The following is a 16,656-nucleotide window of genomic DNA, read 5'->3' as shown; positions in this document are numbered from 1 at the left end:
AGCTGCACAGGGCTGCAGAGCTCACCCCCAGTTCCACATGGCAAGCTCCTTCTGCCATCTGCGGGGGCGGGGGGTGGGGGGAGTTCTAACCATTGCCCCACCCAACCCCACCCCTGGCCAGACCTTCAGTTCAGTGGTCCTGGAAGAGGTCTCGGCCTTGCCTTGTACACTGTGTGTGTCTCTCCATCAGGTGTAAACTTACTTATGTTGTTGCCTCCCTCTTCACTTCACTCTGGTTTCTAGTAAATCTCTGTTTCTGGTTGGCCGGCTTGGCTATTAATATGTGAAAGCAGACTACTTTGTCAAAAGCCAATTTGTCAGATGAGCATTTCACCCAATTACTGGAGATTTTTCGAAGCATTAACATTGCCCTAAACCTGCCCCAGCTCTGTCTCTAACCCTAGAAACTGTCAGAAAAATGTTTTCCTCCAAATGGAAGACAATTAGCAGAGCCACAGTCAAAGGCAGGAGCAAAAGCAGAAGCAATTTACTTTGTTGTGAAAAGGGAATATGACTATCTAGCTCAGGGAGATTTGTTAGGATTAACTCAGTTAATACAAATAAAGCACTTAGAATAGTCTGGCAGGCAATATTTAGCACCCAATGTTAGCAATTATTACTAACAATTTTTACTTTTAATTTTTCATGTGCATTTAAATTATAGGAATTAAACTATATGCTAGATGAAAAATAAAGGTAACAATTTAGGGGCACCTGGCTGGCTCAGTCAGTAGAGCGTCCAACTCCTAGATCCCAAGATCATGAGTTCAAGCCCCCATGTTGGGCATGGAGCCTACTTAAAAACAAAACAAAGCAAAACAAATTGAAATGGGAATGTTGGGAAAGAGGATGGATAGAAATCACTAGGGCCAGTTCAGTGGTCCATACCTTTGGTTTCATCATTTACCTGGGGATGGGAAAAGTGGCTGGAGACTGAGTTTAATCACCAATGGCCAATGACTTAATCAGCCATGTCTATGTAATGAAACCTCCGTAAAACCACCAAAGAACAGGGTTCAGAAAGCTTTGAAGTTGGTGAACACGTGGGGAAGTTAAAGCTCCGTGCCACTCTCCCCATTTTTTGCCCTAGAGTTATATCATTTTATAATAAAACAGTAGTCTAATAAGTAAAACGTTTCGGAATTTTGTGAGCCACTCTAGCAAACTAATCAAACTGGAGGAGGAATTCGAGGGAACTTCTGATCTATAACCAGTTGGTCAGAAGCACAGGTGACAAGCTGGACTCCCAACTGGCATCTGAAATATCTGGGGCAAGGGGGACTCTTGCAGGACTGAGCTCTTAACCTGTGGGGTCTGATGCTGTTTCCAGGCAGATAGGGTCAGACTTGAGGTAATTGCTTGGCTATGTTGGGGAAAGCACACATTGGACATACTAATTTCAAAAGTGTTCAAATGAAAAAAAAAATGTGTCTCAGAAATAAGACATTACCTACGAGTCTGAGCAAATTACTTAACCTCTCAAAGTCTCAGTTTCCTTATCTGTAAAATGGAGATAAGGCTAGCAACCACCTCATAGCTTCCTGTGAGAATTAATTGAGACATTGCAGGTAAAGCAGAGTATATCATGCTTCAGGAATAGAAAGCACTCAATAAGTGTATTTTTTAAATGTTCCTAGTTAAATGTTCTTCTAAAACACTTACCTGCAGGAGGAAGAACTGGTGTTGTAACATTTTGCTGTATCATGAGTGCAGTTTGCTTGTGGTAAGTAAAGATATCATTGGCAACATAGCTCTCCAGATTCTAGAGATCAGCTTTCTCAAGACTGGTGTGGCAGCTACCAGATGCTGTGTGATTTTCATGTATTTTATTTCTCCAGTAACCCTCAAATTCTTTGGGAAATAGATTCCAATACGCTCAGAAGAGTAAGAAAGACACACAAGAGTGACTGTCAGCGACTAAATAAGTAGCATGAATAGCAAGCCAAACAATTGATGTGCACCTAATTGACTCCAACCGAGTCTATGAAACCCTATGTAGGAAATCCTAATGAAGGCTGTAGCTTGAATTCTGAGGGTATTAGTTTTACATTTTAACAGTTCAGTAAATTCAGTATTGCAGAGCATGGTGTTGGCCTTTTCTGATTGGGGTTGGTTTTCCATTGAAGGTAATATCCAGCCCTAAAATAGACACAGTACGTAATCCAAACCACCTGCTTCCTGGTAATCAAGTTCAAGTTCCCACAGAATGTGTCTGACGTCTACCCAGCCAGCTGAGCTGGGCCAAGTGCTCATCTAGCTCTTTCCCTAAAAGGACACCGACAGGCAAACCACTGCCTTCTTTCACAGTCAGGGAAGAGTGACTTCTAAGGAAAATAAAGGCTTTCGTACCTTAGCTGGAAATAAGTAATGATAAAATGCAAGAAGCAGAGGGCCAGTCCAAGTAAATGCATCATTAGATGGGCCTCGTCTCCCAAGGAGTCATGTATTGACACTTGCTCTGCGCGCTGATCTACTGGCAGTGTTTTGAAAACAATCAGACCACATGAAACAAGCTGAAGACATTCCAGTGCCTTTTTGCTCAGAAGTTGCAAGCCTCCAGGCAGAATGGGCTCTTTGAGGCTGTAAACATCCACAGGGCAGAGCCTATATTTAACTTACGACACATCTTAAGATACGGAAAGGATGGGGAATTGTGTCTTTATTTCCTCCCACCAATACCACCTCTTTCACGTAGAAGCCCTAAAGTTTCTACGTGGAATAGGAAGAGGTTTTTCTCTCTCTTAAAGGATTCAGTGGCAGTACATCCTTCAAGCTTATCCAATAAGCCCACTTGAGGGCCCTTCTAAGCTCATGGAAAGAGAAAAATTCTCTCTAAATGGAAAGGAGAGAGGAGAATATGTGAGGCGCTCACTCCTTAGCACTGTGGAGCAGAGACTCTTGAGAGACCTTGATCCCAGAGTTACTCCCAAGAGACTTTTCTTTTCTTTTCTTTTTTAAATGTTTATTTATTTTCAGAGAGAGAGAGATTGTGTATGAGCAGGGGAGGGTCAGAGATGAGGAGGGGTTGGACAGAGCATCTGAAGCAGGCTTCACGCTGACAGCAGAGAGCCCAAAGCGGGGCTTGAACTCATGAACCAGGAGATTGACTTGAGCTGAAATCAGACACTCAACTGACTGAACCATTCAGGCGCCCCCAAGAGATTTTTCAAGTGTGGAGCTAATAACATAGGACACTGAACCTACTCCGGGCAAGGGCCTGGTGTGGCGTGTGGCTTCCAGCCACTCTCAGGACAAGCAGGCAGGCTGTGTCTTGGGACTGTGGCAAAGGTATCTGCCTGCAGATATTTCTCCCCTTTGATGCTGAATCAGAGCAAAATTAGTGGTTCTTTCTTGGGTCTGCACCAGTATTCTTTAAAAAAAAAAAAAAGTCCCCAGGATGCCTGGGTGACTCAGTCGTTAAGCATCTGACTTTGACTCAGGTCATGATCTCACAGTTCGTGAGTTCGAGCCCCATGTCAGGCTCTGTGCTGACAGCTCAGAGCCTGGAGCCTGCTCTGGATTCTGTGTCTCATTCTCTCGCTGCCCCTCCTCCAACGTGTACTCCCTCTCTCTCTCTCTCTCAAAAATAAATAAAACATTTAAAAAAAATTTTTTTTAAGTTAAAAATTAAAAAAAATAAGTCCATGGGGCACCTGGGTGGCTCAGTTAGTTAAGCGTTGACTTCGGCTCAGGTCATGATCTCACGGTTCTTAAGTTCGAGCCCCCCATCAGGCTCTGTGCTGGTAGCTGAGAGCCTGGAGCCTGCTCTGGATTCTGTGTCTCTCTCTCTGTCCCTTCACCAGTCACACTCCTTCTTTCTCTCAAAAATAAACAAACATTAAATAAATAAATAAATAAATAAATAAATAAATAAATAAAATTAAAAAATAAAAAATAACCAAAGTAATTTAAAAAATTAAAAAGACCTTAGAAATTTTATTTTGGTCCATCATCACTTAGAGATAGTTGTGCTGCATTCCCTCCCCACATGAGGGTGAGGCCAACATAGCATTGAACAAATTGGACCGACTTAGCTGTTAGCTCTTCTGCATTGAAACCTCCATTTCCACATCTGTAAAATAGGTAGAGTAGCACTTAATCCAAAGAGTCTACTTAAGATTTAAAGGATACAACACTCACAGAATGCTTGGCACAGTACCTGACAGAGAACAAATGGTATTTGTTGCTTATGAATGGTAGTTCCTCTTATGATATCGGTAATGGTGCTAATCAAGAACAGAGAGCAGAGAAAGAAGTCCAAGTGCCAACTCGGACCAGTTGTCAGATTTTCTGCAGGGCAAGTCAGCTTTCCACCCTGCTACCTAAATCCCCCTTACCCCTTTTAAAGCCCTGCCCCCTCACCTCACCTCAGATCATATGCCCTGTGCTCTCAGGTGGCCAGTGCCCCTACACGACACTATTCCTTGGTGACATCTCACACTCTCCATCTATCCCTCCACCCACAAGCATCTTATCCTCTTGTCATCATTTCATTACACAGCTCTCTGCTTGGAATCAGTATACTAATATTAAGATTGTATTAATGATTAATGGAAGCTTCATGGTTATTTCCCAGATATATCACATTCATGGTTAATTCCCCTAAGGCTCCTGATAGAAATTTCTCAACCTACTATGAATTTGAAAGGAAGATGGTTTTAATCAGAGCTTTTCTTGAGACTCTATAAATCAAGTCCTCCAGTACTGACCTTCTTTGCCTATGTATAGGATCAAGGCTTAAAGCAAGTCGAGAGAATTCCTGTACATGAAGGAAATCTCAGGATCCTTAAATTTGTTCATGACTAAGCTATTATTATATTGAGATTTTTTAGGTAACGTCTTGGGTTCATTTTTTGCCCCACTTGAAAAATGGATATATATCATAGATCCGTTTTCCATCGCTTAAGCATCTCTTATCCTAAATGGGTGGACACATGATAAACTAGCAAACAGGAGGGACAGAGCATGTAGTTGTGTTGCCTGGGGATAGAAAAAAGGAGTAGGCAGATTTAATATTATCATTAGTCATGACATGAGCCAAACTTATCAGTTTTAGAAACATGTTTAGCAATTCTGTCTGCATATTAGAATTAACTGGAAATTTTTTTAAAGAAAAAAGTTCTGGGATGCCTGGTGGCTCATTCGGTTAAGCGTCCAACTTCAGCTCAGGTCATGATTTCATGGTTTGTGGGTTCAAGCCCCAGATCAGGCTCTGTGCTGACAGCTCTGAGCCTGGAGCCTGCTTCAGGTTCTGTGTCTCCTTCTCTCTCTGCCCCTCCCCTGCTCGTGCTCTGTCTCTCCCAGTCTCTCAAAAATAAATAAACGTTAAAAAAAATGTTTTTTAAAAGTTCTTAGGCTCCACCCTTCAAAATTCTGATTCAGTTAACATAGGATGGGGTTCTAGCATCAGATTTTTTGAAAATCTCCTTAAGGTAATTCTACAGTGCAGCCAAGACTGAGAACCACTGTCTTAAAACAGCATCAGTAATATAAAGGAGGTAGAAACTAGCATCATATTAGATGAACGTTGGTTGTGACCAAGATATGAGACTGGCTCTCTATTCTGGAAGTACTCAGCAAGTGACGTTCAATGGGTTTCACATGGTGGTCATGGCCTGGGGGAAAGAACTCCTGGATAGAAGCCAAGAATCAGTAGGTAGTGTGCTAGAGGAGGCTCAAAAACCACCTAACTAATCCTTTTCCTTATCGCTAGGTGAGCACTTGGCAATTCAGCTTGTCTTCAGGCCTCAGTTTCCCTATCCATTAAATGAGCAGATTTGATTAGATTACCTGAGCTCCTGGGTGTTTTCCAATGTTGTAATTCTCTGATTCTAAGATAATTTTTGAGCGTCACAGGAAAGATGCACCTACGCATTGGTATTCTCTGCTCATTCCTCCTCTGAGGTCACCCACCCTGGGAAGCCTACTGAACCACAGGCCCTACAGCTCCAGCTCTTCTGCTGCTGGCCAAATGCCACCCTGGCCTCCTCTAGCATCAGCAAGACTTCCATCCATGAGGCCTTCTCTAGCAGGATGAAGGCTTGTGTGCAATTCTTATAAAGACAACTCATTTGAATTGCAGGGGCAGCCTCTAAGTGATCTCTCTGCTCCCCAGCAAGCACACGCCTGACCACTGATGCTATCTGCAGAGGAAGTGCTGGAATGCGGAAGTTTACACAATATCAGTGTGCGCACATCCTCCTGTCTTTAGCCCAGGGAGCCCAGCCAACAGCAACTGTACCATGGTGCTCCCTGTCTGCCCCATCTCGGCAGCCTTGAGCTGCCTTGGAGTCTCCTGCTTTGCGCTTTTTTTCAATGGATGGGCTGTGAAACAGGAATTGATCAAAACAAAAACACGTTTGGTGCTTACAGCCTCTGCACAGGCTCTGTACTAGGAATGTCACGCTCCATGTCTCCAGGCCTCAGACTCTGACCAGAATTCACTGGAAGAGAATTGCTGTGGTCTGGGTGTTTGTGCCCCTACCCCCAATTCATATGTAGAAATCCTAACCCTCAGAGATGATGGCATTAGAAGGTGTATAAATCTTTAGGGTGGAGTCCTCATGAATGGGATTAATGATTTATAAAAGAAGAGAGATTCCTAATCCCTCCACCATGTGAAGACACAATAAGAAGTCTGCAACCCCAAAGAGGTCCACACTTGACTCTGACCTCAAACTTCCAGCATCTGGAACTGTGAGAAATAAATTTCTGTTGTTTATGAGGCACCAAGTCTGTGGTATTTTGTTATAGCAGCCTGCATGCATGAAGACAGGGATCATCTCAGCCAATCTCTTAATGCAAAATGTCCTATCCAGTGCACAGACTTACTGGGAGACCCATCAGCTCTGCCTCAAACTCGAGACAAAAGTGACCTGATACGCACCATGCTTGGGGCTGTGTGGTAAGTGAAAAATTTTGGTAGGGAAGATGGCCAGGGGTTTTAAAGTACATATTACAGATCCTTTTTAGTTTCTCAACATCTGCATAGGTAGAAGAGAGGTAAAGGGAAGAGGGGGTGGGTGGCTGGAAAAAGGCAGACTGAGTAGATCTTGTCCATGGAGGAGCTGAAGGTGGGGGCTCCAGGGTCAGCAGAACACCAATGACAGAGGTCTGTCTCTGGGTGCTGCTTCCCAGATCCTGGCTCCTTGGTCCAGGTGAGATCTGGAGCTATCCTGTCGTCTACCTCACATGTAGTCTTTTGGGCATTGAAGTCAGTGACATCAGACTCCAGATCTTCTTCCCTGGCCCTTCCTTGCACTCACAGGGTATAAAGTGCTGGAAAAACTCTGTTTCTTATGTTCTCTTTATATGGACAGTGTTAGCTTAGGCAAGCCAGGTTCCCCTCTTGCTCATGAAGAGGAATAGACACTCCAGCTTCCCAGGCTGAGCGGAGAGGCCACTCTGGTATCTCATAGTACTGGTGGAAGAAATAGAACAAGAGGCATCACCTGGCCAGGAGGAGCTTGGAATTCAAATGCAGCCCTTCTGCTCAGTCTGAGCTCATGCTCCCATGCCCAGCAAGTTCCTGTAATATGGACCTGCAAACAAACAGTCTTCAGGTCCTCCTCTTTGCACCTTCAAACAAATGTTCCCTTTAGAATTGTGAAGCCTACTACTTCCATGCTCAGCTGTGTTTCAACACCTAAAGAGTCCGGGTGAGGAATCCATGGGAGAAAACGGGCACTATGTCTGGCAGAATTGTAGACTCTCATCGGTGTAAATGAGGTGTTCAATAAGTGTCTCCCTGCTTGCCACTCTGTAATTAAAAAACAAGTAAACCCCAGGAAATCAAACGTTTTATTGCTTTACTTAATGATGTTCCAAATCAACCCCCTCCCACACCCCGATCTTTCATTAGCAGGTCTCTAAAACAAACATGCCAGGTCTTGTCCCTGCCCTCCATCAGTCTGGTGACTGGTGGCAGGAGAAACAGGACCTGAGTAGCAGGACTGAGCAACACTGACGTCACTGTTTGTACCACTAGGTCTGTAGCTAATGTGTCATGGCCATGGGCAGGGGTGGGGCAGGGGGAAACAACCAGAGCGAAGAGAACAAAGAGAAGAGGAGGAAAAGTGAGAAAACAAAAGGAGAAAAAGAAATAATTGAGGAGACACACGCTGGGAAGACTAAACTCTCACCGCAGTAACCATGGATTTCAGACCTCTGATGAAGCCATGTGGTTTCAAGAGTCAAGTCAATGTATGACAGCAATGGGGATGACATATGTGAAACTAGAACAGGTAACACCTGCTGGGAAATCTGGCCAGTGGCCCCCAAAGCTGAAAGCACATTTGAGAATATCTATTTGTCTGTGTTTTGTTCTCACCCTTATTCAATGTCTGTCCTGTATATGTTTTATGATTTACATGACATAGCAATGTAGAAGTACATGATATAATTTATAAGTAAAGAAATATATTGGGGGGGGGTGTCTGCTCAAATATTTTCTACTCATGGAGTACATAGTCAAAAGAGCTTGGAGACCACTTAATCAGGATAATGACAAAAATTATTAAAGCCTCCACTATCCTTCCTAGTGAGGCTTGGGGCCTCACCCAGGCCCTCTGCCAGGCTGGCTTCACTCTAGGAGGAAAAGTCTGCCAGGAAGGCTCCTCTCCTAGCTACTTTCTAGTGCCTCTTATCCCTAACAAGAGTGAAATCACTGGCATTTTGGTGAAACAGAAAAAATATTATTGGGACTACTACTATCTAAAACCCCCAGCCAGCCTCTGAGGAAGTCACATCGTGGTGAGAAGGCCTCTTTCACAGGCCGACCATACACAACTGTGGCCATGGAAAGGCAATGTAATCCAGCCCATGTCCTGCTCACCAAGCCTTGCGCCTGGAGAGGGGTGTGTGTGTCTGCTTCAAGGAAGGGGCACCTTTCACTAAGGCTCACAAAGGTGTTTGTAAGGATTACCAATAGCCCTGCTCTCATAAATACACATTTATTGCTTGTTTTTTCTTAGTCTAATAATAATTTTGAGTTTCCAATCCCTGGAAAGTGTGCATCATGGAGGGGGTGGCAGAATGGGGCTCCAGTCAACAGGTGCAGCTCCCCAAAACACAGCTCACCACAGGTGAATACAAGAAAGCTAAATATCATTTTCTGCCCCTATGTCTCAGGGACACCATGAAGCCATCTGACTGGATGAATTGTTCCACAAAGAAGAAAAGAAAAAGAACTAATGCCTCAGTCCACCTTCGGTTGGGGCCAACATGTTGCTTAGGTCCTTGGCACATGGCCTCAAATGTCTCCACTGGACATAGTCACCCAACCATGGAAGGTTCCATCTCACTCAGCCTGAGACTACGGTGGAATAATGCAATCCTTTTGAATACAGCCGCAGGGGGCCATAGACGTCCCCACATGTCCCTGCTTACCCTCATCTTCCTGCAAATTCCATTGATTTATTTTACTGGGAAATGTGGTGTTTCCCCCCAAAATGTCTTCTTCTCCCTCATAGGGAGTAATTTTGCTTCTCAGTCATCAGGTAGCGCTGAGAAAGGGAGTGTGTCGGGTAGGCCTCTGTGGGCTGTCTCCATGTTTGCCTGGGACCCTCAAGCATCGGCCTTGGGCTCTTTCATTGATTTGACAAATTCCTTGACTTCTTCTTCCAGGGCCTTGTTCCTCCTCTCAACATCCTCCCGGGAGCGCTCCACATTGCGGAGGCTGATTTCCAAGGCTGCAAATTTCTTCTTCTCCTTCTCCAGTTCTTCATTGAGCCTCACCACCTTGGCCCAGACATCGTAATTTTCCTTCTCAAGGCTGCAAGGAAGAAAATAGCAGAATGAAAGAACAGGGTAGGACCTCTAGACTGTCCCTTCACCCTTGCTCACAACACCCTCTGTCCATTTTCCTTTCTACATCACAAGACCTATAGCCAACCTGAACCTCTTATTAATGTTCCACCCACCCCCACACACGCAGACTTCTCAGTAAGCCTGAATTCCCAGGGCAGGTCTGAACCTCTCTTTTGTCATTTTAACACCATCTTGTGACATCTCTTGTGTTGTTCCTTCTCATGTCATTCTATGTTTTGTATCCTCCAGTAGATAATAAAGTCTTTGAAAGAAGGAACCACCTCTAACATATGTATATTTTCACCTCCACAGCACCTTGCACGTGTCCTGCTCAACAGAAATGTTAATTGACTGCTGAGGCCCCGTATTTCAGATTCCCAACACCTTTGCACACATGAGGACCTGCTCATCCTGCTTCCATGGAGAGTACCAGCGCCATCTCTTATCAAGACCCCCTAGGGGTGGAGGTTTGGAGAAGTGTGGGGAACTCCCGTTTGGAAGCAGAGGTCCTGACAGCCCCACCCCCACTTCTGAATCTGCTCCAGGTGAAAAATCTGTTGGGTTCCCGAATTCCCAGAATTTTCACTGTTACTGGTCCAAATCTTAGTCTAGTCCCAGGTGCTCCCTGCTCTGCAGGCTATGCTGAATTAACTCCTAGGAATGAGAGTACAATGCCATTTTTAAGCCCAAAGAGGAAATTTCAGGACTGTGGGGAGATTGTGTGGCTGGAAGTTTGCTTCAGAATTCCATTCTATGAGATGCTGCCTCTGTGCCCACCCCCCCTCCAAATGGCATATTTTGTATAGAAAATTGAGCTCTCATTTGAGCCCAGCCTGGCTTCTATCTTCAGGGGCTTTGGCCCATTCTGCATGTAACAGCCCATCTTTGGAGCCTTGCCTACCCCTGCCTATCTCTTCCTACAGATAATCTAGTCTCATCCCTTCTGGCCCTCTCATTACAAATCTAGTTTTCTTCTCAAAGTTTACTCTTGCTTCCATCTTGCTTTGGGAGAAATCTCAATTGAGAGAATACTGCCAGATTTTGACCACTGATTCCAGTGGAAAGGTAGAATCTGAGTGGGCTCAGGAGCCTGACTAATTCAGGTTCAAATACCTGATTACATCAAATACTGATGATTAGTTGTGTGACCCTGAGGAATCTTTTAATACCTCCTGAGCCCCTATTTCTTCTATAAAATGGGGATATTACCTATTTTGCAGGATTTCTGTGGGGATTACATGAAAATGTGTATCTGGGGCACAAATTTCAGAGCAGGCACTATGGACTGTTAACTCTCCCTCTGTTGAAAATGGAGGACCCTTCTGATGGGTGAATTCAGAGAACTTGGTTCCATTCAGAAGGAGCAGCCCTTCCACGGCAGCTGGGTCTTTCCCTACCTTGTCAGTGACATTCACGTCAGAGTGCAGTGGGAAACTTCTCTGGGGCTGCTTCCCTCAGAGTCAAGATGGCACATGAGTGTTGTAGGCCTACAGATGTTTGACTTCAGGATCTTAGACAAAGGATCTTCATTTTGCTTTTAGATGGGTATCCCTCTATGTAGGGAACAAAGAACGAGGGCTCACAAAAGTCTTCCTGTCATGTACCTGAGTCTCAATGGACTGAAAAGTGGTCATGATTGGGAAAACCCTACTAGTTCATATTTCATTGTCATGATTAGTGTTAATATGGATTAAGTCAGATTGAGCTTTCCTCTCATGAAAAGTCAGTGGTGTGAAAAAGATTTCAAGAAAGTAGTTTATCTACCCAAGAGAGCAAATTGTGTCCAGGCATCACAGGGATGTGCATGAAAATTGTGGCATGAGCTGCCTCACTGGCCTTCCATTCACCCCTGCGGCCTGTACTCCGTAGGAAGCCAGTGATTCAGTGAAGCTTTAGTCAGGTAGATCTTCCTAGAAACTCTGCTCCACACAGGCTTTAAGGGGGCTGGAAAGGCCTCCTGCACTTATCTGCCCTCTCTCCTCTCAGTCACCCCCTGCTTCTCCAGCTCACCACAGCTCTTCCTGTGCATTAACATGCCAGACCTGCTCCCTTCCATGGACTCTGCACCTTTGCTTCTCCCTGCCTGGCCTGATCTTCCCCAGTATGTGGACCTGACTCATTCCCTCTTCTCTTCAGCCCTTTGCTCTGATGCCACCTTCTCAGTGAAGCCTTCCTGACCACATTATTTAACATAAGAACCCCCTTCTTGAACCCTTCCCCAATTCCTGCCCTTCTTTATTTTTCTACATTGCATGTTCCATCCTCTGACATAGCATATATTTTAATTATGCTATGCCTTCCTATAGAAGGAAAATTCTATAAGCACAGACAAAACTTTTGTTTGTTTTGTTCAGTGCTGTTTCCCAACAGCCAAGATAGTGTCTGGCACACTATAGGTGCTCAATAAATATTTTCAGAATGGATGTATTACATTAAGATGAACAAAATTTAAAGTTCCTCTTCATTCATTACAGCATGCTGATCCTTAAGGAACAACTATTTGGAAATGGTTGCTTAAGCCTTGTAAGCTACATTCTTAACTTCTCATGAATTTAACCTAAATAGAGTTTTCACTAATTTGGTCATCTCATTACTCCCTATACCCCTTCCCATAATTAAGCCCAATTGCTGTAGATTAGTGTGTTCTCTAAACTCAAGCTTTCTAGTATCATTTCTTAGCAGATGAGAACAATCCCTGTTACTGCTGAAGATGGAGGCCGGATGGCCGCTCAGGACCCCTCTGCATGTGACTTACTTTTTGATCTGTTCCTCATACATTTGCTTCTGTGTTTCTATTTCCTTTTGCAGTTCCTGGACCACCCTCTGCAAGGATTCAAGTTCCTCTTCTCCAGAGTTCTTTTTTCCAGGTCCGGTTTCAGAGTTTGGGCTGGCAAGAGTTTCTCTCTTGGAGTCACAAGCATGGGAAGAGACAGCAGCTGCCCCATCCCCAGGGGCCCCAGGCAGGGAAGGGATGTTATCATAGGTGGAAGTCCGCTGGGAGTCAGAAAAGTGGGGCATACCTTGAGACATTGTTCTCCGGTGCCCTTCCCCTGCCTTTACCTCTGAAGAGGGCGACCAGAACTCATTCTTAAAGATCTCTACTTTGTTGCTGTTGGCACCTTGAAACGCCGATGTCAAGAAGCATTTCCGATTAGGGAGCGTCTGAGTCCTTTTTCTCGACTGCAGCTTCCAATCTCCTAGCTTTTCCTTGGGGGCTTTACTGCTCTCTTCAAAATACCCATCACTCGGCTGTTGTCCAGTGGGGCTTCCTGCGTCTGAGTCGCTGGTCTAGAAAAAAATGGCCACGGATGTCATGTGGGTTTTCCCATATGTATCATGTTCCCAAGATAAGGAGTAGTGACTTGGCTGCACACCCGTGAAACTCTTAATTAGAAGACCATCTCTTAATTCATCACGTTAGTTAGATGTGCATGATCTGTGTGGTGTTTCTTTAAGAAGATATTGCACTTAAGAGGAATTCATGCTCTCAAATCAATGGTTTATTAGTGGTTAAGAGAGTCTCAAACTAGGATTCTTTCATAGCTTTAGGATGAGGAGATCTTGCTAGCTAGAACTCAAAATCCAAAAGGCATAAAATGCAAGTCTGATAAATTCAACCCACATGGGTTTCCATGACCCCCCAAATTAAAAAAATAAACAAAGAAATTGCATATAAAATCAAAAAATAAATGACAAACTAGCAAAAATATTTGCAATACATATCGCAGACAACAAACTACTCTTTCTAATATATAAAGTTCATAAAACTCGAAAAGAAAAAGACCAGCCACCAACAAAAATCTAGACAAAGGACAAGATCAGACAGTTCACAGAGGAAAAGAAAAATGCAACAAGCCTTTACACATAAGAAAATATGTTCAGTTTCTGCCATTATCAAAGAAACCCAAATCAAAACTACTGAATATCAGTTTACACCTCTCAGATAGGACACGTCCCCAAATTTGAAAACACATTCTGCTAGTGAAACTGTAGGGAAACAGGTTCTTTTGTGCATTGCTAGTGGAAGTACAAAATGGCACAACCTCTATTTAACAATTTTAATAAAAATTACACAATAATCTACTTACCCTCTGATTCAGCAATCCCAATTCTGGGAATTTATCCTAGAAATACATCTCCTGAGTATAAAATGAAGTATGGTCAATATTATTCATTGCAGCCTTGTTTGTTGTACAAAGGAATGAAAACAAGTTGGTCAAATGAGAAACCTGTCCATGTATTGACATAAAAGGGTCTCCAGGATATACTCAAAAGTAGAAAAATGCAAGACATGAGCAGCGTGTGTGTATGTGTGTGTGCATGTGTGTGTAGAGAGAGAGCAAGAGATGTTACATTTGTATAAAAAAATAAGTAAATAATTTACATTCATATCTGCTTGTATTTGCATAAAGGAACACTGGAAGGGTAAGTACGAAACTAATGAAGGTGGGGAAGGATGGGGTAGATGGAGATAGCAGAGGGAGGAAGCTTTCTCAATCTATATCTTTTTCTCTTTTTTATTTTTTTTAACCATGTGTATATATATTTTGAAATTAACTTTAAAACAAAACAAAAAAAAAGATAAGGATAAAGAAAAAGAATGAGCCCTAAAATCAGAAAATCAAGACTCAAGCTCTCCTTCTAATCTCTCTAGCTAATCACCAGCTTTTGCAACCCCACCTGGAGTCAGAATCACCTGCGCCTCAAGGTGAGAACCAGAGCTAAATCCCATTCTTCAACATCCTAGTGCTGCTACCTTGGGCCAGCTGGTCAACCTCCTTGAGACTCAGCTCCTGAATGATAAAATGTGGATGATAAATCCTGCCCTACAGAGTTATGGTGAGAACCCCAGAGGTGACCTATTTATGTTTGTCATCACAGTGGCTGCTCATAGCTACCCACAATATTACAATAAATAGCAGAAACCTGTCATATGAGCCTGACAATGACTACTCTCAAGGACTGCTAATAGGACTTCATTAAAGGAAGTATGAGCGTTTCTAAATATTAATTTCATTTGAGAGTGTTAGTAAAATGCACTGTGTATAGACATCACCTAAGAAAAATCAGTACCACTATCTACCTTTTTTCCCAATTACTTTCTTAATTATCCTCAGGATTAATAGTACTGCAGGCAACTGACATTACCAGGTCAGTCAGAAATTTTAAATTCATTTCTTGGTCACACATAAAGAACCAAGCTGCTACATCAAGTTCATGGTTTTTTTTTAAGTATTTGTCTCCATCAATATATAAAAATATTTGAGCTTTGTAACTAGTCTACATTTCAGAGGCTGAAGAGTCTTTTGACATTGGGAACGTGAGCCCCAACACTTCAGTACAAATGAGGGGGTTGACATTGCTGAGACAGCTTATCAGGGAATGAGAAATATTACACGAACACATCACATACTCTGAGAAAGAAATCACGTTTCATGGGTTAGCAGGAAACCAGTTCTCTCTGGACTTTCACCCGGAGTTTTCAACAACTCTTGCTAAAACACTTACAATGTGATGTATAATTTCCCCTATTGAAATTCCCTGGACTGTGCTTGGAATGGCTTCCCTTTTTGAGTGGACTTTACTGAGGACTCCCATTGCTCAGCCATTAGGAGATTGGCACACACGTCACTAATCCCACCTCCAGGATGCCAACAGAGACTAGATTTGAAAGAGGCCAGGCTTTCAAGACGTATTCAAATGGGTATCTACCATCTGTGCCCATTGCCACAGCATCATCAAAAACTCCCCCACATTGCCACACTAGACAAGCTCTTACATAGAACGACTTGGACTAAAGGAAGAGTCAGGTGAAAAAAGAAAGCTCTCCGCACTTACTGTGTTACTAAAGCTGTCTGTCCTAGACATCGTGGGGTCTTCAGTGGCATCCCAGCCCACAGAACTTCGAGCCACTGGAGCTTTCTTGGGGTCATTTTTTTGAGCAGGGGGTGACAGGGGTGTATCCTTGGACTTGGGAAACAGAACTTCATGGTCTCTGATCATCATGGTCATCACTCTTTGGATTTGAGGAGTCCCTGAAAGAAAGAAGAAAGAGATCTGTAGAGTTGTACCATGGCAGGAGGCAGACATTCCTAAGGGTCTCCATCATGGGATGTCTCTAAACTTGGCTCTAAAACCACAGAGTCCGAAAAAAAACGTCATTTTGCTCCTCGTGGGACACTTCTGAATTGCTTGAGATAGAAGATTGTGGTGGAAGAGAAGAGATAGAAGAAGGATATGGGAGTGGGTAAAAGAGGGTTATTTTCAGCCTGTATGGTCCTTTAGTCAGTCTTTGGTCAGAAAATAGGCAGTATAATAGTAGAGAAAATGAAGACATCTTTCTCCCCTCATGTGGTCCTCAACATGACATCTGATTTCTTATTGCACACATAATAAATATGTGCTAGGAGTACTGCCTTCCCAAATCCATGGTAGACATCAATACTCTATGCCAGGACTTTTGCTCACTGAACCAAGACACAGCCACAGTGTGGCCTTCTTGTGAATTCTTACAAGTGGCCTTTTTGTGAATTGTCTTCTAAAATCAAACTTGCTTTCTCCACTTTCTTGCAAATTCGCTTTCTCTGGCTAAGGCTATTTAAAAGTAATTAAAGACTAAGAAACACTAGCTGTTTTTGTGCTAGCCTATTGTACTGTGTGACCATTGGGTAAATTTTGAATCTCTCTGCTGTGCTGTGATCCGGAAAATGGACATAATTCCTGCCCTGCTCCTTTCACAGGGCTATTTCACAATTTGGGCAAGTTAGTCAACAGAAAATGTTTGGCAATTTGCAGAGCACTTCGGTAGCTGTGTAATTGTCGTTACTTCCTCTGCACTCGACTTCCCCA

The 16,656-nt window shown here is 43.5% G+C and overlaps 1 protein-coding gene across 3 annotated transcripts in view; it reads right to left on the bottom strand.

Moving 5' to 3' along the window:
* Positions 1-7,782: 7,782 nt before the first annotated feature.
* ARHGAP25 (Rho GTPase activating protein 25) overlaps positions 7,783-16,656 on the bottom strand; it is a 91,149-nt gene continuing 82,275 nt past the window's right edge. For all 3 annotated transcript variants that reach the window (XM_045446304.1, XM_045446305.1, XM_045446306.1), the window contains 3 exons: positions 15,646-15,842; positions 12,563-13,095; positions 7,783-9,772 (listed from right to left, as the gene is read on the bottom strand). In XM_045446304.1, the coding sequence (XP_045302260.1) occupies positions 9,565-9,772; positions 12,563-13,095; positions 15,646-15,842 (938 nt within the window). In that variant the 3' untranslated portion in view covers positions 7,783-9,564. The remainder of the gene's footprint in view (positions 9,773-12,562; positions 13,096-15,645; positions 15,843-16,656) is intronic.

The sequence above is a fragment of the Leopardus geoffroyi genome, chromosome A3 (assembly GCF_018350155.1).
Source record: "Leopardus geoffroyi isolate Oge1 chromosome A3, O.geoffroyi_Oge1_pat1.0, whole genome shotgun sequence".
Classification (NCBI taxonomy): domain Eukaryota; kingdom Metazoa; phylum Chordata; class Mammalia; order Carnivora; family Felidae; genus Leopardus; species Leopardus geoffroyi.
The sequence above is the reverse complement of the archived record's forward strand: the minus strand, read 5'-3'. Positions and strand labels throughout refer to the sequence as shown.